Consider the following 24640-nt stretch of genomic DNA (forward strand, 5'->3'; position numbering starts at 1 on the left):
CATTTGTCTGAGAAGCAGGGCTGGCTGGTTGTAGTTACTGCTTGTTCTGTTAGCTTGGAAAGGGCTGGTATCCACACTTCCTTAGGATCTCCTTCTTAATGACCATGTGTCCCTCATATTCCAAAAGAGTTGACAATGATTCCTGAAAGCCTTTCTCACCACTTATACTGCTACCCCACCTGGGTTGGGAAAGGCCTATGTATGACTGTGGTAGCCCCACTACAGAATTTCTCTCTCTATTCCAAGTTCTCTGAGTGTAGAAACCAGTGTCTTCTCCTATGTATAGGCTCAATACAAAGCACAGCTCAGTATTTGCTATTGTAAACCTGTGAACCTGCAAAGCCTATGGTAGAAGTGCCTTATGATTGTTTGAACTGTACTTCATGTTGAGCTCTAAGAAATCACTCTGTCAAAGTGAAAATAAGCCTGCCAAAGTCCGAGGAGTGCTGTGGCCCTCCAAGCAAGAAAGCAGTAGTTCCCAGAGAGACACTGTGCTCAGGCTGCACTCAGAAAAGCAGCTTCTCTAACAAGTATGTGCTGACGTCCTCAAACACACCCTGTCCTAAAGTCTCCAGGGATTACCAGTGACAAAACACTAAGAAGCTCCTGCCCTTACGGGACTTACATTCTAATAAGACAGGCCACAGATAACGTAAAGATACATGGGAAAAAATAACACCAAGGAAGGAGCAGGGAGTGAGGCCAGGAAGAGGGTGGGTATGTTTAACTCAAGAGTAGGCTCAATAAAAAACGATAACAAAAGATCTGTTTGATCCTCAGAACCTACATGGTGGAAAGAGTGAGTTGTCTTGTGATGTCTATGTATGCACTGTGATGCATGTGTATACATGGACACATATGTACACATATGCATTCACATATACACATACATGAATATTAAAGAAAAACCTAGCTTGACTGCTAACTTCCTTTGAACTGTCAAATAGTTTACTATTTTCCTCCAAGTATTAAAAAGTTGTTATTGTTTAATAGACAGGAGATGCTACATATTATAAACTGTGTTAAGGACTGATTTAGAAATAGAAGATATGGTTTTTATGATCAAGAGTCATACGTAATCAGGGTGGCAGGGGTGTAAAGCACGCTTCCAGTTCTGGAAAGAGACAGCTCAAGCACAAACTCTAGCATCACTAGGAAACAGACACAAACCTCAAAACCTAACACAGGCCACTGTGCAAACTACTTTCTAGACAGAGCACCGTGATGTTTTTAGAGCACACGGTATTCACACTGGGCTAAGAGCAGAGGATATGAGAGGATGCTCCCTTTTCTGTGTGGAATGAGAGCAGTGACAATTCTAATATGCTTCTGACAGAGGTGACTGCCACAGAGAGAATGAGTGATTACTGGGAAGCAGAGCAGAGGTCTACTAAGCAGGGAGGTTAAAGGGCTGCAGAGCGAGAGAGCCAGGCTCAGATTACAGAGTGAGAATCAAAACCCAGCTTTAATTTTCCAGTGGCCTTGTGAGGACTACATACGTATGGGCAGGAGGAAGAGAACAGGAGCCCTTAGGTAGGAAAGGCATGGATCTCATTACTGTCACCTGGACTTCTCAATGAGAACCAAAGGTCCACATCAGATAAATGAACAATCAAAGGCACCAATGGTGACATTAGTGCACAAGATGACAATGTGAGGGACTGGCAGGCACCGGATCTGCATCCATCCAGGATTAACCCACACATCTCATTCATCCATCCTGTGATTTAGTAGTTTGAATATGCTACACCACAAAAACAGAATCAGGAGAAAAAACACCACAATTATTTCCTTCTAGGATTTAATAGTATGAAAGAAAATGCAAAGGCTAGCCAGAGGGCGCACTGTGTAAAGGCCCTTCTGGTGCCCCTGACTAGAGCTCCAAACTCAGGACCCTTGCCATGTAGGAAAAGAACTAACTCCCACAGCTGTCCTCTACTTTCCATGTGTGTCAGGGAAAGAGCACATATGTACACAAAATAGACCAATGAATATAATTAGAAAATAAAAAGGTAAGAAAGCATTCTAATACCTATGACAACATAAATGTTTTCATTAAAATTATTAGGACTCAGGGTTGGGGCTGTGGTTCCAGAAGAGGAGGAGACGTGCAGAGGCTAGCTTAAGGTGCAGCACCAACATGCCAACGCCTGTGCTTTGTTTAGGAGGGGACAGACTTCAGGACGCCCTTCCTCTCTCATGGCTGGAAATCCATCTTTCAAACTTAGTGCAACTTCTGGTTTCCTAAGAAATCTCTCTCAGTTTGAGCAAAGTATTAGTAAATTCTTCACAAATGTTCCTGTGGTCCCATCGCATGTGTCTTTTATAACACATGTGTAATTGGTCGGTCAGTAGGGTTTCTTTTGCATGCTCACATAACTGTTAAGCTTATGAAGAGCAGCAATGTAAGCAATCTACTCTTTTTTTTTTTTNGACAGGGTTTCTCTGTGTAGCCCTGGTTGTCCTGGCACTCACTTTGTAGACCAGGCTGGCCTCGAACTCAGAAATCCGCCTGCCTCTGCCTCCCGAGTTCTGGGATTAAAGGCGTGCGCCGCAATGTACTCTTATATTTCTTGTGCATAAAACACACATTCAAAGCAGGCCAGCCTCACAGTGGGTCTTCAGAGTTAGTCCTTTGCAGTCCCACTTGGTTCACATATACCACCAATTATTTTCTTCTTAAGATATTCTTCTGATTATGTGGGTGGGTCACTCAAAGCTTCCAGAATTTATTCTTCAGGCTTCATACTGCCTAAGAATATGAATATCCATTTTGGAGTCTGATAGTGAAGGGTCCCGGACAACCTGTTTCTAACCATGAAATAAGCTGTGTCTTAATGAAGCATCTTTACTATTTCCCCTAAACAACGATCACCTGAAACTCTGTCCCTTGTAATTCGTAGGGTCTAGTCTTACTTAACCTAGCAAGACTCAGTGTTACGTGGTCACCTGTACAGAGCCTTTCCTGACCACATTTACAGCTTTCTATATATGTTGTTGTAAGTCATTCATGCAGAGGACTCTTTTGAATTGAAAGTTCATTTGGGGTAAGAATAGACAGGGAGGTGGGGAGGAAGTATGGGATGTGGAACAGTTGGAGGGTGGACTGGGAGGGGAATAAAATCTGGAGTGTTAAAAAAAAAAAAAGAATTGTGTCCCAGTAACCTATAGTGTTCATAAAGCCAAGCACACTACGCAACGGAAGCCAGCTTTGCTGAATAGATACACAGTCCACATCCTTGTTAACTGATTTAAGAGGGGAAGTGACAGCAGTGAAGTAGTTGTTCTGTCCCACACACTACAGTTGGGAGCTGTGAGATGGGGTTATTAACCCTGGGTCATGGGAGTAAAACTGTGACTCCAAGACTCCAAATAACTTACCCAGGACCCACAGGCTGTGAGGCAGTGAGACAAGGCTGGAGTTTAAGGTTGTTAATTTTGGTCACTGCTTCCTTTGTTTTTGTGTACTGTGTTTATATTCACTGACAAACTACTGCCTGCCTGTGTGAGCTCAATGATTGACCACATCCTGGAAATAATATTTACACGTGGACATTTTAGTTTCCCTCTGGTCATCTGAAACCTTAATCTAAGTACAACCTAGGGAACGTTGGAATAATGTGCCGTTTTCTTACTGCTGCATCCTTACTTTAGGGGCAAAGGTGTAAACGAATGATTTCTTGCTGAATTCTCAAGTCATGAAAAAAATTATCAAGATGGTAGCTGTGAAGTCCCAGGCCATTTAGCTTTGAACAGATGCAGTGGTAAGCATGCAGTGGGTGCAGCTTGGGACGGATGCAGTGGTAAGCATGCAGTGTGTGCAGCTTGGGACAGATGCAGTGGTAAGCATGCAGTTTGTGCAGCAGTTAATGCTGTGGCTAAGGCATTCAAAGAGATGCTTGTGAATTAAATAGCTAAACATGGAAATAGCATTTTATCAAACAATCACCATAAATAAAATGCATTTTGACTTTACGATGACATGTGCTCTTACAGGAATGTTTGTCCTATAAGCTAAGAACTGCATAACAAATTAAAGAACACACATCTATGTGGATAAAAGGCAAATAAACTTCCCCAGCAGTAATGTGGTATCCTCACTGACAGTTTGACATATCAATATTTCAGGAAGAATAAATGACTTTCATATCTGTATTTTTTAAAAAATCATATACTTATTCATTTTTGCATTACTTGAATACTTTAGAAAGAATCTGTACTTTATCACCTGAAACTGTTAAAAGTTATTTCAAAATATTTTAATAAAGCTTTTTGAATGATCAAATAATGTAACTTTTAAACAAATTTTACTATTATTATAAATATTTGCTCTTCATCCTTTGCCCAAAGGAAAACTATAAATCTTGTCTCAACTGAATGAACACCATTTATCATATTCATTTTGTTGTCAATACAATTATGAAAAGCCTTTGGCCTTTTCCCAAGGAAGCTGATTTGCTACTGAAACCCAATTATTATAAGCAAGGCCAGTAGCAAGCCACTGTATTTGGCAATGTAGCACCGCTTACTGCATAACTGACACCTTGCTCTCTGCCCCTGACCCCAATAACTTCAACAGCTATGGTCAAAGGGAGGAGATATCAGTTTCTAGTGTAAAAAATAAAACACCTAGTCCCAAGATTTTTCCATTTCTGCCATCTGCTGGACAAATGCTGAAATGGAAACCAGATTATATTTGTTGACACAAGGAAATTTCTGACCTTGACTCTTCATTACAACTGGTGAACAAGAAAAAAACCTCCTTACTGCTGGACAGGCTACCTTTAAGAGACTGGTCTCATGTAAATTGTACCAAAAGTGGGTTATTATGATTTTCCAAATAAATGAAAGTTTTGCCTTTGGAAGTGGGTGTTTAATAACATGGTCGTTGTGGATGAATTTAAGATTATGATTAAATTAATCTTTAAACTCACACACACACACATATATGTTATACAGTTGATTCTTCAAGACCATGATAAAAAAAACCTTAATTGTTTGATCTTTAAGAAAATATATATGATGAAGCAGGTTTCCATACCAACTAAAAACCATAAGCCAGTACTCTAAATAGTAGCATTTAAAAATTTCATAATGTGTAGCATTCTCTCTAAAACATGCTCAGCTGTTATGTTTTGGGGCATAGCTTTGGTAGCCACTAACCACTGCTTCTAAGAAGTTTCCTTTACAACATATAAAGTTTGGATAAAAAAAGCTTAAATAAAACAAGCAAGAGTACCACTTAAATATAAATTAAGTTGGGCATGGGCATGGGCATGGTAATTCCAATACTTAGGTGTCTAAGGCAAAACTGGGCAAATGAGATACTGTTTTAAGAAAGAAAGCCATAAAACAAATCATTTTGCTTTAAAGTAGAATTTTCTTATAGGCTGCTGGTTTCAAATATAAAGAACATGACGCTATCACACTTCAATGACTTGTATAAACAGTCATCTCTTGTTAGATTAAAGATGACTCACAGAGTACTCTTAACATGTTAATAAATGTTTATTGGCCACTGGGTAAGTGTCAGACACCAGACAGAGTGTGTTACTTATCTTAGAGGTCACAGTAAGCTAGGGTACTGGATTGTCTCCTTTGCTGGATGATGACATCAAGTGTCCAAGAAATAGAATGATTGGCTGAGGTTTACACTGTAATTGAAGTGCTGTGACTTCAAACCTATTCTTATGTGACAAGACATTTCTGTATAGGGATTTGTCCCCCTGTCTACACTAGAGTTTAGTAACTATAGCAAATGACAACTCTCCTCCCCTCTTCATGGTCACTAATATCCTCATCACGATGACTCAACTGTGACACTGTGAGTAAAATCTCAAAGATAAACTAACCCTGCTAATCGAGATGGAACAGAGACTTCGAATTTCCTTAGAAAATATCACAATGTACAAATCACTGACAAATATTAGCTACTTGATGCCTGTAACATAAACAACCATTTGGGGAAGTGATCTTCAAGTTGTCAATATTTAATGGTATCTATCAAGAAAGTGACCTCTGTGAGCCGGGTCTCAAATGCTGCGCTCAGTTATCTGCACTGCTGCCACTGTGCTGTAATTTTTAGCTGATTACACATTAGTTCATTTAGCTTTGTTTCCTCTTCCCTACTGCGCCACACTATTAAACGAAAGAGAGGGGCCTGGCATCCCTCTGTGCACAGAGCTGGTATTGTCACAGTGTAATAAGGATACATCCAGTCAAACAGCATGGTGTAGCTGGTCTTTGTGTTCAGTGCAAAGGCAATCCCTCGAAGATCTCTTGCCAGCCCGATCAACATACGCTGTCAGTGGGAAAGAGACACAGTAATTGATTTTCACGTTAGTGCAGAGCAGATGGAGTAATAATCAGGCAATAATGACCACATATCTGATTCTGATTCATTAGCTAAAATGTCTCGCTTAGATCCCTTTCCATAGAAAACCATAGGCTCTTTAATAAACAGACCATCAATCTGCTGAGCAACTCCACTTTGCTTCTTATAAACTGAGCTGAATCTTAATTCCAGGAGTATAACACATTGAGACTCTTTTTTGTAACTGAATACTGACAAATTAGAAAAAAAAAAGAGCAGGATTCATAATTTCACAAGATATATAATCTAGATATTATTTAATAGCAAATCGCAACTGATTGACTTGACTCAAATCAACTCCACTATATAGTTTAGTCTGCCTGAGAAATGCACTGGCATTTAAAGATCTTCCCCCCAAAAGATGCATTAACTCAGGACAAGATAAAACTGTCCAGGCGATCTACAGGATTATGATACAACCAGAACAGCAGCCACACTGTTCAAGTCAGGAAACAATGTAAGGAAAAAGTTCTGTATTTAATGTCATAAGACTCTGGGACTGAACTCTAGCTTTGTTTAATTCTTAAAGACAAGGCAATTAATCAGTCTTAATGTCCAAATCTATCACAGGGGCTAACTATAATTATGTCCATTCTACAAATCTATTATGAGAGATATATTTGTTTGCAAAAATGCATAGCACTAGCCTGACGACTAGTAATCGTGGGTCATAAATGGTTTTAGAAGGGAGAGTGAAACAAACCCCCTTGACATGAATAAAAGACATCTGACTCATACTCTGCACTCTTAATTAAGCTGTCCTTAGGATGATGCTTGGGAAGAGAAAAAGAAAACCCATGAACAGATGCTAGAATGTCAGAGCAAAGAGCACAAATAAACATAATTGCCCAACAAGGAGGTGTGATAGTTGAGATATGCAACTGTGATTTCTGAATATACTGTTTCAGGAGAAGTGTTAAGCCAAAAATGGTCTCGGGACCATTTCAGATTGATTTTGGTAATAAATGAAAACCTGTTTACTAAAAAGAGTAAGTTATCAAGTAGGCAATGAATTCTGACCATCTTTATTACAGTGAACATTTCTAAGTAATAAATCATAATTTTCAGTTAGACACACTGCCCCTCCTATTTATACGGTGATTCAATGTACCTGGATGTTGTCTATGGAACTACTCAATTTCTACTTCTAACTGATTGGACAGAATGACAGAAACCCAAGGTTTTGAATATGAAAACTCCTAATTTCATTTTTGCTGTTTAAAATGACTCACATAGCTTCCACTTATTATACACTTTTTTTCCCCTCACCAACTTGTCTTCTTTCTCAGCTTCCTTTCTTCCTGCAGCCTCTAAAACAAAATCTATTCTCTAAACACTTGGATTCTGAATGCTGTCTAGGCTGTAAGATGGCTTCTATTTGGCTTTGCCATCTATTGAAGTGCTTTTAAAAATTTCTATTTTTATTATGTACACTTACACAGGCTACTCTTCAAGTGATTTTAAGTCTCCATACACATATGAAAGGCCCACTATTCAATTCTAAATTAGTGAACAAAAACCATGAATTTTATTTCTTGCCTTATATAAAGGGCTTTTAATAAAATGTCATTACACGAAAGGTTAGTTTTTATTTGATCACAGTTTTTCTTCCTTAAAGGTACTAACTTGATACAAACGCTCCAAACAAGCACATCTATTGTCTTTTTAATACAGTAAAATGTGGCCATAAAATTATACTAATGTTTTACTTTTGGAAACTGTTACTTCAGAGCAAAGAAAGTATATAGTAAGCATAAGTTTAGATCACTCAAGCAATAAAGTGCAATGTTAATGGAAGAGATTCATTACATTCAAAAAATAGCGTTCCTCTTAGCACAGCACAGAATCTACACAGATACATAAAAGCTACAGGAGAATTTCCTCAATACTCAGCTCTCGGACGAGACACACAGCCGGAACCAGGAGCTCACACTAGCTAGCAAATAACCCGGGATTTTAGGGGGGACAGATCTAGAAGGTGATGGCTCCAATAAATATTGGAGGTGCATTGGACAAGTGGGGTAAGTCTAGAGATCTAGTCCTATGGATTCGTTTTTGGAGAGTTCAAGAAGAAACTGCTGAGAGCTTCAGTCGGCAGCATGGTGAACAGTTGTCTGTGTGCCAAGTGTGAGACGGATGGGCTGGGAAACGGCTGAAGCGCAGCTCCTTCCACCCTGACCCCCAAACAGGGTTTCTAATGGGAAGGCTGACAGACCCTTTACTGTAGTGGCACTACTGGGGCAGCTATAATATTATCCTCATAATTCTACTATATAATAACAACAAAGAAAAAGAAGGTGAAGGGTCATTGCGCTTTGTCTTTAGAATTAAGATGGCTGTCTTCATCCTTACAGCATACTCTTAATTCTGGAGACACATCTTAATAACCTCTAAATAGTTCCAACAAAAGAGCCGTGTCAGAGGAATGAGCAGGCCCCAAGGTGTTTCAACTGGAGTGTTTTCATCTGCCTTTATTGCTCTATCCCTCTCCAGAATTAAGGCAATAACCTGTGATAAATTATTCAGGAACTGCTACAGGGATCAAAGCAAAATCATTCTGTTAAAGTGCTGTTTGCAACATTTGGCACTTAGTGCGAAAACTTTTAATGTGCGCATGCTGAAAATCAAGGATTTTAAATAATTTAACATCGAGGAGTTTTTACGAAGGGACTAAAGATAGCAGGTTCTATTTAACTGCTCCTCTTCCTCCGAGAAGTTTTCATTCATTTTCCTTAAAACCCGTGACGTCATGGCTGAATTGAAAACTATGCCAGGGCAAGGCGAACAGTACATTATATTTGACTATAAAATAATGGGGGCTGGGGGACAAGAGACATTTTGAAATAATATCCCAGAACCGGGATTCCCCACCCCCCACTTTCTTTCTTTGATTTTGAAGAGAAAAATAAAAAAAGACAAAAATTTACCATTCACTTAAATTTTATTAGGACCAAGCAAAGAAAGCACAGTCATAAATAAGAGCTTTAGAGCATTCTTTCCTCACAGTGTTTCGGTTTGAGAGAACTTAATGTTCAACTTCAACCTAAAATCTGCATTTGAAAAATATCTATAAATAGAGAGTTAGATGATCCTGGTAAGGTTGCAAATTAAATGAATTTGGCAGTCCTACAGCATTTTCATAAAAATATTTTAGCAGCATCACCTCCTGTGGATTGGAATACTAAATACTTTACTAGAGAACAAAACAGAACTGTTTTCATCTCTAGTACGTGTGAATGAAGGACCTGAAAGCACCTTTGCATGCATTATTTATTCACCATGATAGAAAAAATAGCCTTAACCTAATAAATTACATTTAAGACCATTTAGTACAAAAGTTTTGTTTATGATAAAGCAACAGACTTCGTTCTTTACCGGCAGCTGTAAGCACCAAGTTTTCTTCATACAAATTAGACAGATGGTGCTTACAGTAGAATTTACTAAAGGTCTGTCACAACAAATGCAGCCAAGCTGCATATTTAATCACTGCAGAATCTTGTCTACCTGCAGCTGCCAACTGCTAATCCAATTTCCCTGATAAATGTGGCAAGAGACACGATCAGCAATAAAGAGCATCTAACTCCATTTTCCTGCAGGGCGTCTTTTGATGAACATTTAGGACGGAAGCGAGGAGTGCACTGTGTGGCCTTGGTTCGTGGCAGCTGCATGCATTCTGAGGCAGCGCTCAGGTTACTCACTTAATTCTGCCACTATCATTACGTTGCTATTGATCTCAGTAGCTGTTGCCTACACAGCATTACTCTAGATGAAGCTGAATCAGGCAGTTATCATGCATCAAACTTGCTCAAAAGCCTGGAGATTTCCCCTTAATTACTTGTGATTTTATTTGCAAATACCGTTAAAGTGTAATCAAGCAGTCACTTTCCAGGGTCGTTAAGAACTCGGTAGTTTAGGGATATATCACTGGAACTCCATTAAAAATGACTCTAGGAAGATGGTTTCTATCAAACTAGATGGAATTACATCCAAACAGGCGTGGAATATAATGAAATCTTCAAATGAGACAAATGTAATTTTTATAAAGATGGCAGTTTTCAACATCACTGATTCTTTTGATAAGGGGCAACAATGGCTACTAAAAAGCTGTAAAGATTCTGTTGGTCAGAAGAATTTAGAAGACATCTAAAAATTACAGTTAATTTGACTGGTCACTGACACAGAATTTAGGAAGACCATTTAAACAAAGAAAAATTAAGATCTTATTTACTTTTAAAAAATTTAATGGTATCTAGTTCAAAATCTCTATTTTAAAATAAAAGGTATAATATTTCCATAATTTTTTCCCTCAGAATAATATAAATATCACCAAAGGTTATCCCTTTTCTAGTTGACTTGATGGTATTTGTTTGTGTATGTGTATATATATATATATATATATATATATATATATATATATATATATATATATATATGAATGATAGAGAAAAGGGAGAGAGGAAAAGAGAAGCCATGAAAGATGGATAATATTTCAACGTATTTCAAATAACAGTAACATATGACCAGGGCACCACCAACAAAGGTACCTACTTCTCTCAAGTGTAGTTATTATTCTTAAGACTAATAATCAGTGCTTATCTGTTTGCTATAGCACTAATGTCGTATAATTTCAGGAGATACTATTTCTGTTTGGCGAAGCTCCTGTTCCCATCCCCCCAACCCTCCATAAAATATGGGGCTGTTTTGTCACAAACAGCTTGGTACACTTAAGGATTTTACTAATAAAACATAATGTTGTCTTAGATATTATGACTGTTGCCACAGCTGAAGTGACTTGTCAAATCAATCCTAATATGGCTCCCACAGGCACATAAAGCCTTATTTAGCCATCAGTTACCCTAATCACTTGTTCACTTTAAGGATGCAATACTTGAAGACCAGCTCCTGTTTATACACATATGCCTAGCCATTTAATAAAGTCCTGATTTATAGAAATTCTTGTTTAAAAATCTTCAGAGATGTAGGGTTTTGGCACATGTGTGTGTATCTATACAGACATGCTGAGACCCAGAGTCGGCCGGGTAGGTGGGAGCTTGGTTAAAGAAAGTATGTGCCCATGAGAACTCTGCTCTTACAGACAGCATCACTGGAGACACATCTGCACCACCTAACTGTGAAGTGACAGTCCTTAGCCACACTCACTGACCTCAAAGTCTATTTGTATCAGAAACTAGAGAAGCTTATGTTAAAGCTCAACTCATAAGCATATCACTTAGAGATGTGGGTTTAAAACTCACATACATACAAGTACACAGATACACAAATGCCTGTTCTGGTGTTAAAGGAAAAACTTGTCTTTCCTCATGTATGGAAACAAAACTCACCTTTACTTCTTCCTGTTTAAAGTTATTGTTGAATATTTGTAACACTGTTTCAAAAGAGACTGTGAGAGGCAGCATAAAATTCTCAAATTCATCCTCATCTTCACCTATGAAAGAGACAAAAGGGTCACAGTTTAAAATGTACGCTAATGTACATTAGCCTCACCACTGAGTGGGTCACTCAGGTTTAGAGATGTTCCTGAGAAGAAGCCACCCTGCATCTGTATCCATGCCACAGCTGGTGCTTGGGCTCATTGCATATTCTGGTTTTTACTCTATACCAAATGAAACAACAACATTACTCAAGAGCCACTTTTCTCCCTGGCTTTAACTGACTCAGGCCCCAGGCATCTCCATCCATCTTTAGATTTGGGGGCCCCACAGTTTCCCTGATCCCTCAGGAAAGGCTACTTTGAAAGCTTTACAGACATTGGTCTCTCTCTCTCTCTCTCTTTCTCTCTCTCTCTGTCTCTCTCTGTCTCTCTGTCTCTCTGTCTCTTCTTCTTCTTCATTTATATTCTTTAAAACATTAACTTCCAGGGGCTGGCAAGCTCCCTAGCTCAGTGGTTAAGAGGACCTGAGTACTGCTTGGAGCACATCAGGCAGCCCAGGCGCCTTTAACCCTCGCTCCATGGGCCTTAGCCCCTCTTCTGGAAACACACATATACACACGGACAAATCTTTAAAGATGGACTTNTTTTTTTTTTTTTTTTTTGGTTTTTCGAGACAGGGTTTNTCTGTATAGCCCTGGCTGTGCTGGAACTCACTTTGTAGACCAGGCTGGCCTCGAACTCAGAAATCCGCCTGCCTCTGCCTCCCAAGTGCTGGGATTAAAGGCGTGCGCCAAAAAAAAAAAAAAAAAAAAAAAGATGGACTTCTTAATGAATGGAAAAAGGATGAGGCTCTCTCACAGGATGTTTGGATTTCCACTCTTCTTCCTCTTCACTTCCTCTTCATTATGAGCAAAGAGTAAAATTAGATATTCCTCCTTAATTTTTTATATAAAGGTAGACTATATTGTCCTTAATGATTCTGTCAAAACAGAATCTTTACACATTGATAATTTGTATGCTATTCTTTTCAAGATCGGTTTCTCTGAAATCAGATCGATTGTCTCATTCATCTTCTGCTACATAGAACCATTTACTAACAAAGCCACAGAAAGGCTTACATGTGTGGTTGAAGGCCCCACTAAGTTGGAAGAGAACCATATGGTTCAAATCTTCTGATTTCAGTGCTATCAGTGGTTTAAATACAGCATGCTGTAGGAAACGACAGAGAGGAGACCAGTAGACCCCATGTTGGTACAGAAGAAGGACCACTACCTAAGGCTCATGAAATTCCAACTTCCAGGTTCCAACCCAGATCTGCTCTCCTGCATCAGACTCTTAGGGCATAGGAAGTCACTCTGTTTTTGCAGCTCTCCAGATAATTCAGATACATTCATCCTTATACAGACCAAGTCCAAGGCCACACACAGAGGCTATCAGTGGTGGGTCCTTTGACTCCTAAGTGGTGGCTGATCTGGTTGATCCTTAAATTTTATGATTTGCTTCTTCCCTTAAAACTTACATAATAACTTTTCTTCAGAGTCCAACAGAATAGTGAACAGAAAAAGCTACCAAGCCAGTGAATCTTTCCTTGTGGTGTAGTCCTGGGTCTAGATCTTGGGTGAAGAGTGAAGCAGAGCAAGTTATAATCTATGCTTTGTCAAGCTGTTATGTGACCACATCATTCCTCATCGCCAAACAGCTTGTCACAGAAGTTTGCATTTTTAAGGCTTGCATCCAAAGAAGTCATCTAAAATGGCCACACCCTTCCCAGACCTTCTGCAAGGGCCTCCTCTCTCCCTTCTATTTCTGTTGCATCCCCTTCACTTTAGAGCACGGATCTCGTAACAGCACCAGCACTGTGGCCATTTACATCATGCCACCACCATTTACATCATGCCACCACCATTTACATCATGCCACCACCATCACCATTTGATCAAGGTGTCCATGGGACTGAAGGAAACTCATACTTTTTCCTATGTGAATTAGTAACTACTAACCTAGCCTGGTCACTAGAGCGGGCTTAGCTTCTGGAGTGCTGACAGAGTGTGCCGCTGTTTTCCTGTGGAGGATGAGGACGCAGGGCTCTGGAGTGCACAGATTCAGGAATCTGACTTTTCCACATATTATTTAACCTTAAATATTTTACTAATCACTGAGTCTCACCTTCTTCATCTTTGAAATAAGGATGAAACTATCTTTAAGGTTTCTGTAAAGATGAAATGATAAAATACACGAAAAGTAGGTGTTTCTTATATAATAATGGTGGCACTAGTATTACAGTATTAGTATATACACAGCACTGTTGGCAATAGCATTATTCCAGAATTATGGTGGTACTATTATTACAGTAGCAGTATATATAGCAATGGTGGTACTAGCATTATAGTATCAGCCCCCAAAACAGTGCCTTCTGTATTTAGGGAGATAACCTGTTTGAATGAAAAACAGTTGCTCAACAAATTTTAAAAGTCTTGGGTGGGTCAGATTATAGGTGCAAATTATAGCCTGTGACATCCATTAGAGGTGGAGGCTCAGGGATTAAGAGTTAACTGCCAGGCCCAGCTACTTGAATATCTGTTACTTCAAGGTTTTAAAACACCTTATATTAAAAAAAAAAGGGGGGGGGCCTGGGAAGGTGCAGCTTAGTGGTAGATTTTGTGGGAATCCTAACAGTGGGAACAGGGTGGGGGTCGGGGGGAGGGGGCTGTCCCTGACTCTGTTGACTACTTGTGGGACCTTGGTCCTCCTGCTGGGTTGCGTCGCCCAGCTTTGATGTGATATGTGTGCCTGTCTTACTGTAGCTTGTTATATTCTGTTTAGTTGAGGTCATTGAGAGGCTTGCTCTTTTCTGAGGGGAGGGAGTGGACAGGAGTAAAGTGGGGTGGGGTGGGAGGGGGAAGTCAGAGAGAAAGACTGAGGCGGGAAGGACTGGAGGGGAAACCGCAGTCAGGATGTAATACATTAGAGAAAAATTTTTAAAAAGGCCTGAGACGGTAGCTCTGTGGTAGAGTCCTTGGGTAGCATGTGTGAAAGCCCTGGGTTCAAACTACACAACCACAAAAGAAATGAACACAAAACTGAAAAAAAGACAAAAGCCAATGTAGTAAACAGTGGAAGTGAACATTATCAAATCCTAGGTACATAATATATATGTACACTGAATTTAAAACCCAACCTTACTCTATGATAAAGTGTTTTCTAAAAATGATTATTAAGAAGAATGGTGCTGATGTAAGCACAGGCAAAAGGGTGCCAGGAAGAGTGAACGCGTTCTCTGAAACCACTCAGTCCTGGCTCTGCTCTGTTAGCTGTCTGCCATGTAAACCTTAGTGTCCTCATTTGTAATTAAGAGACATAATATTTACTTTATAAAGTTAGCTGTGAGGATTAAATGAGGAAGCATCTGTACTTCCCTTGCTGGCACTTCATAAATGACAGACATTAGCATTCTCCTTGTCTTGAGTTCAGCATGGACTTAGAAGGTGATTATGATAATTAAATAAAGTGTGACCACACAACTGCCAGCCCAATAAATATCCTTCCTTTGGGAATGATTTCTGCAATAAAGCTTCCACTTTTCCAAGGCAACGAGATATTTATTCAAAACAAATACAAATTTACAGCTTCTGTATTGCAACTTTATATTTTAAGCTACAGATTTAAAAAAAAAAACAACCAAATAACTTACTGACTCTATTTTACCAACTAAAATTCTTGAGGCCCACTCAACAGGAAGGAAAGCACGCCTACTCTTAGAAACCAAATCCCTGGTAGTAGGTCCTGGATCCTAGAAGAGAACATACTATTGCTACTTTACTAGAGCACAGATAAGTGGATCTCCCACCCTCAGAGAAGCTTCTCTTTACAGCAAATGAGACCATTACAGAAAACTACAACTGGGTATGATGCAGACATCAACAGAACACGAGTGTTCAGTGCAACTCCTACACCAAGGGCTCAGGGGAAAGAGAAGAGGAGAGGCCACATAGACTGTAAGAACCAGAGGATCAGGAACACTGCATCTCTCTCTCAGAGATAATACGGAAGCTACACCATGCCACCTCAATGAAACGGCTGGCTGCCTAAGTAAGACCTGAGTGACAACAATATTAACAGATGTCATAGTGGGGAAGGGTCAGTCTGACCTGGTCTAAACAAATAACGTAGGCAACTGATGACCACTGCGAAAGGGAGAATCAGCTTATGAGCCCTAAAATTATAATCAGGTACATGGACCACATTAAGTGGACTCAGCTTATGTGTGTATCTAACAATAGTCATCAAAGAAAAGAGGCCATCACTGTGACATGGGAGAGGCTGGAAGACATGAGGGGGGCTGGAGTGAGGAAAGGGACTTGGGAACTGACACAATTATATTTTAATAAAAATAAAAAAAGATTTCATCAGATGAAAAACAAAAAAATAAAACACAATGAAAATAGGAATGTGAGCAGGTGCTGCTGGCAATGGTGTCACAAAAGTTTTCCTGCACCTGCATTTTCCAACCGGCTTTCCTGTCCTGGAACTCTGTAGACCAGGCTAACTTGGAACTCAGAGATCAGCCTGCCTCCGCCTCCCAAGCCCTGGGATTAAAGGCGTGTGCCACCACTGCCTGGCCTGCATTCCTTTTCTTACTGGAGTTACTATGACTGGCTATGACTTTTTATACACTTTGTCATTTACTGTGTGTCTTATTAGAATATAACCTTCTTAGGGCAGAACGCGGTCTACTTTGATTATGGCTGTGTGTCTAGTATTTAGAAGATGGTCAGGCTGAATTTGGCACTGAATTTGTTCAAAGAACTACATGCTCACGGTCCTTATTATATTCAATATTCTGTTGCAACTGACCATCCCACTTAATTATACAATCTCGCCCCCCCCCCCCCCCCGCAGAAACAGAAAGGCCCAAAAGAGTTAAGTAGTATGCCAAGTATCTTCCAGCTGATAAATGGCAGCGATGGTCTGAGATCCTGATCAGGTCTGTTGTATTCTCAAACTTATGTTCTTCCCCTATCTCTGATGCAGTGGAAGACATCAAATGCCACTGTGCAGTCAGTGGCACAGAATTGTGGATTCGAAGTTGCTTAAGTCAGGAGAGGGCAAACCCAGCTCGGTGCTGGTGAGGAAAGTGGACTCCTAAGCAAGCAGGGAGTTCCAAGCAGACCAGTGTTGGGATGGGGGGGTCATCAACAGTGTCTCCATCGCACTTACTGCTGCTCCTGTGTGACTGCAAGGTACATCTTATTGCCTAAGATGGAGACCTGGCTACTTTTGTCAGCATCCATTAAGGATTTCTCCCTCCCTGTAGTGTCTACAGAGGTACCACTCACTCTTTCTAATGCAAAAGAAGAAAGCATTGGATGTCTTGGAGCGTCCTATTCAAGGATGTAGTCATATTTTTACTATGCTAAGTGAACGCGCCAGGCTTTTATGAATAATAATTAAGGCTGACTTTTTTTTCTATTAAGTCAAAGGGCACAAAAGCAACATGATTTGAAGGTAAAGTACTAATTAACAAACTGACCCCCAACTCTGAATGGTAAGTTATTGTATTAATATACATTCTAACTTCTTTATTACCCATTAAAAGAAGAGATTTTTTGGTTGGCTTTTAGGAAATTCCCAAACTAATCACTTTTACTGAGTTTCCAAGGATATGGATAAACAGAAAAGTTATTATTTTTGTATGCTACCAATTTTTTTTTTCCTTCTGAGAAAGCACTTTTAGCATAGGGACCTTCTTAATACATTGGCTGTCAGATATTTGATTTTTCCTACATTTTGTATATTTCTGTATACAGTTTCAAACCCTCAATACATATATTTCTGTGTACAGTTTCAAACTCCTCAATAGAGGAGGACTAAGGACATTCTTAGCTCTAGACTGAGTTTGAAGCTGGACTGCATTCTATGAAACCTGGCTCTAAGATCCAAACAACCAAAACAAAAGCCACCTAACCCAACCAACCTCACACTAAACAACAACAAAAAACCGAAAACAATAACAATAATAAGCCTAATACCAAATCAAACCAAACCAAAGCAACCCCCCTCCCCCCACGCTGAGTGGTGGTGAGTTTAAAATTGTTGACTCCTGTTCCCAGAAGCAAGAACTGACCCCCAGGGGTGTAAACTGGTACAACCAGCGCAGCATGGGGAATGAGCCCTGGTGGAAGAGTTGGGCAGAATTGCCATCTGACTCCAAGACAACCGTAAGCATTTTACCACACAAAACCTTGAGAGCTGCCGGGCACTGGGATTCACACTATAAACCAAGCACTCAAGCAACAGGGGCAGGAGGTCCAGGTCCAGGATGGTCTAAGTCACAGAGGAAGACCCTGTCTCAACTAACCAAAACTAAAGTCTGTAAGTGTTTATAGCAGCACCATTTCATAATAGCAAAAAAGTAGAAACATTTCACAACCCAACTGCTCATTTAAGTGGAGGAATAGATGAGCTACATATATGTGTGTATACATAGGAACATTTAGCTATCAAAAGGGGAAAAACTATCGATATATGCTAAAACATGGATAAGCCTCAAAAATAACGTATCAAGTTAAAGACAAAGGCCACAATTCCACTTATATTCAATGTCCCCTCTAGGACAAATCCAAACAGAAAGCAGTTAAGTGGTTGCCAGGAGAAGAGGTGTAGAGAGAAGAAAATCTCTGGAGATATGATGGTGCTGGTTATACAACCCTGCAAATATTCTAAAAGGGATAAATACCTTTGGGTTGACATTTAAAGGGATCAATTATATGGCACCAGAGCCTAAAAAGCAAACAAAACCACTACCACAACAGAAATCTGAGTTTGCCCTCCTCTCCTTTAAGCACACACACACACACACACACACACACACACACACACACACACACACACACACAGAGCGAGTTTTCTGACTTCCTCAGATTGGAATGCACACAGGGCTGGGCCTGCGGACTTGGTAAAGTGGGCAAGGAGAGACAAGCAATTGCAGGAACTTTAGACGATGGTAGCTGACAGCTGGTAAGAATCTATTGCCTGATAAATGATAAACACTGTGAAATGCTTGTGGCATTTTTTATGTCAGCAAGCTGGATACCATTCTGACATGGGAATATGTGAGTATTTGGGGTTCTAGAGTAAAGTCCTAGAACTTCTGTTGAGTTCCAGTCCATCTTGGTAAACAAGTTCTTCAATAGGAGATTCCTACCCGCTACCAAAAAAAAAAAAAAAAAAAAAAAAAAGGAGGAAGAGGAGGCGGCGGCAGAAGAAAGAAGAAAGAAGGAAGGAGGAGGAGAAGAAGAGAGGGAGAGAGAGAGAGAGAGAGAGAAAGAAAGTTATTTTAATCTGTTCGAAGGAGTACACTTGGGTCCTAAGAGTCCTTAAAGGCAGGAGCGAACCCTAAGGTCAGCAGCATGAGACTGGCTCAAAAGGAACTCCTGAAGCCATGAAGCAGGACAGACTGCTTAGACCACAGCCCTGCCAATACCTTAGTTCTACTCACTGAGATCCAATTTATATATCTGATATCTAGAACTATGCAATCTCTATTTGTTACCTAAGTAATAAGAATTTAACACAGCAAGTAAAGACTTGCCTATAAGTTCTGGTCCAAACTAGGGGCAACTAATAAAAGACCAATGCGAGGAGATACAAGAGCATGAAAGAGCATGATGAGCATGAAGGAAACAGTCAACTAAAGGCAGGGAGCGGTGGGTGATGCCACCATGTCTACACCCACGGCCCTGCTGTGCGCAGCACTGCAGGAAGATGCCACTTCCACAAGCTCTGTTTAGCAGAAGGCTCAAGGAATGTGCTTGGCTGGTCCCTGAAACAAATCCATTATCCTTGTACACTGATTTACAAGTTCTGGTCACTTTTAAAATGAGCTGTGACTTTGGGCAGGACAGGTTGTTTTAGAATCTTCAGAAGTGTCACCAGTGGGAAAGTGGATGCAGTAAAACTGTGGAACTTGCCTCAGTCTGAGGTCCAACTAGTGGTTTGCTTCTGACTTTCAATAAATGTATCTTAGTTAATAGTTACTAAGTACTTGATGCTAGGGATTCAATTCACATGGCAATCCTGTCACTATCTTCAGTTAATAGACTGAAAAACTGAGGTCCCCTGAAGTTCTAGAAAACCACAAAGCTTGCTTTCCTTTCTAGAAGAAAAACAGCTCATCCAGGGCAGAGTTGCTGTTCCTTTGGTAAGAACCCTAACCTAGACATTTCACCCTGAGTGTTCTATTCCCTGGGGTGCTCTGGACTCTACCCTCAAAACCAGGTACATTATTAAAACTGTATCTGGACTTAATGGGCTGCTTTCTGCCTACAGGGCCAGCTAATTAGTCTTAATTATCTCATTATGGAGTCTAAGTATTTCCAGCTGCTTCTTTACCCCAACTGCCCACTCTCCCACCCTTCTCCCATGTCTACTTTCCAAGTAGTCTCTGCCAAGTCATGGACACAGGTGAAATGATGATGTATTCTCCATCCATGAGAACATTAGTTATTTCTGATCAAGCCCCTTACCTGCTAAGGTTTCCTGAGAAGCCTTTCCTCAGTCCATGAAAAGAAATACAGTTTGCCCAATTAGTAGACACGGAACACCACCTACAAATTTCACTTGACCTTCACTGGATTAATTAGCAAATTCTACACACAAAAAACCATAGAAGTGACTCTATTTCACAGACTCTTAGAAAGTAATCTCTCATTTTTTCCTCATTGCTCCCAAGCCCTGAATCAATCCTTTGTTTCAAACAGTTCAAATAAAGAAGAAGAAAAGTTATATTTCTTACTTGATTGAGAAGGTGAAGGGTGAAGGGACACTTTGGTAAGAATGAATAAAAATACACGGTCTGTTGGCTACTTTGGGCAAGTCCGTGTATCTCTGAACCTCAGTTCACTATTAAACAATGGAATGATTGGTACTCGGCAGAGGGAGAGAACTGCCTTTTCAAAGAAGTCCTCTATTTCCACAAGCCTGTCACTGTGTGAGCACTCCTGCATACGTACGTACATACATACACATAGACACACACACACACACACACACACACACACACACACACACACGTAATATAAAAGGGGAAAAGTTCCTTTCTGGGTATTTAAAAATTCTACCTTTAGTTGCTACCTGGAGACTACTCTTTCTCTGTTACTCAAGTTATTAACTTGTTACATAACATTTCTCAACTTTAGGTTAGCAACACCCTTAAGTACCAATTACCATTTTCAGACACATACTACGTCACCATCACTCCTAAAGACAGAACTATCTTACCATCCATAAGCACCATTGAAATATTAATATTTTTCTCATCATTGAAAAGACCACTCATTTTTTTACAGTTTAAAATATCGGAGGAATGTAACGCTTGCTCAAATCCTAACCCAAATACTTCTGAGTAGTTCAGTGTTAGAATTTCTGCATATATGGTTTGATATGGCTGTTGACACTGAAATTCCAAATTTATAAGTGGCAAAACATTTGCAACTAATATTTGGTTCTTCACAACACAAAGAGCATCCTTGAGGCTTTCGATGCTTCTCCTCTTCAGGGTTTGTCAACTTAATTTACCTCCATTTAAATTAAACAACACAGAAGGGTTTTGTTTGTTCAAATATTTCACACTGAACAGCTTGTTGGAGATTCTCCATTTATTCTTTCCTTTAGCTTATTAAATCAACAAGTTAATTGTAAAATAACCCAGGGAGCTCTAAAGAGGTTCTCCGAAGGGTGGCATGCATGCACTGAGGCCAGCCACCCATTTCTTTGTTCACATGCATTTTCTTGCAAGGAGGATTCCTGCATCCCTTTGGTAATTTCTGGGGACTTAAATAGCACAAAACTAGCATCCTTTCCACATTGAAACATTATCATTGTACTGATCAAAGGCTTCCAATTCTGTCCGCCATACAAGTGAGCACTTTGTCTAGTTTATTTAAAACAATTTGATAACTGTTTATTGCCAAAAACTTCCTCATTTTCATTGGAAAGACAACCTGGGGCACATAGCATCTAATTAAATTCATACAAAGTGCAAATTATTGAATATAATCCAAAATGCATTTCAAAGTAAATACCAATTAATGTGACACCCAATTTCTGTCCCCCTTTCTAATTACTCCAATGTGCATGGCTTATATAAAAATATTCAATTCATTTTGTAGGATTCAATTAGAATGTTTTGTATTTCAAGCCAAGAATCGAGTCCAGTTTATGCAAGCAGGTTGGCTAAGCATTTTTTCTACTTGATTCTTATCACTCCAAAGTTTACCCTTATTAATATTTTTTTAAATTTATAGATGGTTCTCATCACCCACTATTTTTGCTTCTTTCATTGAACACCTGGTCTGTGCTACTCTTGATTATAATATTATCTTTTCTTCTTTGTTTCCATGGCAGTGAACACAGTAGGAAACTATCAAACCATATATACTACATTTTGACATCAACAATCTCTTCAATCTAGGCTGTGAGACAAGGGCTCAAATAATCAAAACTGTGTTCAACAACATTCAGCAACAACAACAAAAAACATGAGGTAGTAACACTCTCGTGCTCAAGAGAGCAAGAGAGGACTAAGTGGGCTAGGAGTGGCTGCATGGAGCTCATTGGTTGTGGAAGTGATCAGACACTTGACAAATTCTGTTTGGAGAGGACAATGATCGAAAACATTTCCACAGAGATCCTGGCAGGCAGGGCTGATTCCAGAAGCCACAATAATGGCATCCAGGTTGCTGTAAAGCTGCCTGTCCTTTATTCAACAAGTGCCTAGTAATAACTATAGTGAGCTTGGTGCTAAAGAAATATGAAAAGACAAAATCAGTGCTCTGAAGAATCTCAACATACTCTGTAGAGAATGGCTCTGGTTCTTAACAAGACAAGAAAGCCTAGTTATACCATAGTGTTTCATAAGGATAGCTGTTATAGTTTTAAATTTTATCTGTAACTCAGACACAACTGTTTTATATTGAGTATCTACTATGTACGAGGTACACTTCTATTATAGCCTCTTTCTGTTTCACTCAAGGTGTACAAAAAAGTACTAGAATAGAACATTTTGTCCATATAAACTTTGAATGGAAAATGTAAATTAATTTATATTGTATAGGCTGGATATTTAAAAGGAATATAATTTGGAAAATAATGAAATTCTATTATTCAAATTATAAAGGTTTACTTAAGTTCCTTATGCCTCAAAAGTTTATATTAAGCAAAATTAAGTAAATCTGCCTTTAAATGTGTGCAATGCGGTCCTTCTGTCATCAATATGAATACCAATTATCAATTTAACACACTGTCCAAGTATTGTGGGATAGGGTCCACACTGTGGTAAGGCTCTGATATGCTCTGCTGTTTTTATGACGAACAGAAGATAAGGCTGAGTCTTTGTGTTGATGACTCAATGGAAAGAGAGGTCTTGATCCAGTTCCATTATCAGGTTCTGAATAGATGGCAAAGCCAATCTCCAAGGCATTTAATAATATTATCTTTAGGTTCTCCATTTCGTTCACTATGCAACCAGGCCATTAAAAGAGCGAAGTGTATTCAGCATTTTAATTGTTGGATGCAGGAAAATAAGTGATCAAGTTCCTCAAGGTGAGGCAGGGCTCACTAAGCCTGACACATGGATCTCAGTTCAGCCATGAGCTTGGTAAATACTGCCCAGAAGAGCAGGCGTTTACAGCTTCTCTCCACAGCAGCACCCAGAGGTAAACAGACCAGTGCTCAGCACAGGAGGCCGTTATCAGAACTCCTACTGCATTGGGTTTTGCATGCCTGGTTTATAGTCTTCAAATATTTATAGACACGTTTCTTTGCCTCAAGCTCTAGTTGTCACTTATCCAAGTTATACATTTAATCTCTCCTTAGAAATCAATTTCACACAGCTCCTTAATAATTCTAGTTGCATTTTCTCAATTTTTAGTTATCTGTTTTTCTCATGACTCATTCTGTTGAAATGTATGAAAATGATAGAGCCATGGAGGGGTTAACTGCTTTTTCCATTTTAAGGTTTAATGTCTTTTGTGTAAGATAAAACTTTTCTTTCTTTTTATAAGATCACACTTTAAAAATTGTTTATGTGGATGGTATACCCATCAATATTGCAAGAAAAAAAGACAAATTTCAATACTATATTCTCTATGAATTAACAGTGTCACTGGCCAAAATCTCTTGATTGTCTCCAGCTGACTGACATGAGAACTACAGGAATCTAGAGTAACACAGCTCCACAGAAAAGTGCCCACTTCACAGTTCTACCTATGTGTAGAAATTTGTGTGTGTGTCTTACTAAGCAGAGCTTTTCAATAAAAAAAATTAAAATGGGATAAGGAATGTTTTTAGAAAACAAGACTCCAACACCAACAGTCCAGGAATTGAGGGAGGCAAATGGGATGCCATCAAACAAAAAATACAATGATACAGAATTTCATTATTTTAAGAGTGGTATCTAACAAAGATGAAAGACATTGAATGCTGAAGACAATGGAGGCAAACGAAGACCCTTGCTTACTATCTGTAGGACAGGCCTTATGAAAACCGATCTATATGGAGAGCCCTCAACAACTTAAAAAAAAGAACTATCAAAACCCACTAATCCCACGATTGGGTACACCTCCAAAAGGACAGAAGACACTGCAATGTCATGCTTTCAACATCACTATTCAGCACAATCAAGAAACAGAAGCAGGCTTACTTTCACCAATGAACAATGAGGGACATATGGAGGGCGTTTATACACGCCATATTATGTTTGGCCACAAAAAGAATGAAAATTTGTCATATGAGACAATACAGATAGTACACCTGATGCCAAGTGAAGTAAGTCAGGACACAAAGACAACTCCCTCACACCCGACAGAACTTCAAAA

General features: G+C 39.5%; 1 protein-coding gene across 2 annotated transcripts in view; it reads right to left on the reverse strand.

Annotated features, from left to right (window-relative positions):
* The window catches only part of Ranbp17 (RAN binding protein 17), a 308796-nt gene that overhangs the window by 81157 nt on the left and 202999 nt on the right, over positions 1–24640 (reverse strand). For both annotated transcript variants that reach the window (XM_021175823.2, XM_021175825.2), the window contains exons 19-20: positions 11716–11819; positions 6213–6301 (exon numbers count right to left, since the gene is read on the reverse strand). In XM_021175823.2, coding sequence (XP_021031482.1) covers positions 6213–6301; positions 11716–11819 — 193 coding nt within the window. The remainder of the gene's footprint in view (positions 1–6212; positions 6302–11715; positions 11820–24640) is intronic.

Source organism: Mus caroli, chromosome 11, assembly GCF_900094665.2.
Source record: "Mus caroli chromosome 11, CAROLI_EIJ_v1.1, whole genome shotgun sequence".
Lineage (NCBI taxonomy): Eukaryota > Metazoa > Chordata > Mammalia > Rodentia > Muridae > Mus > Mus caroli.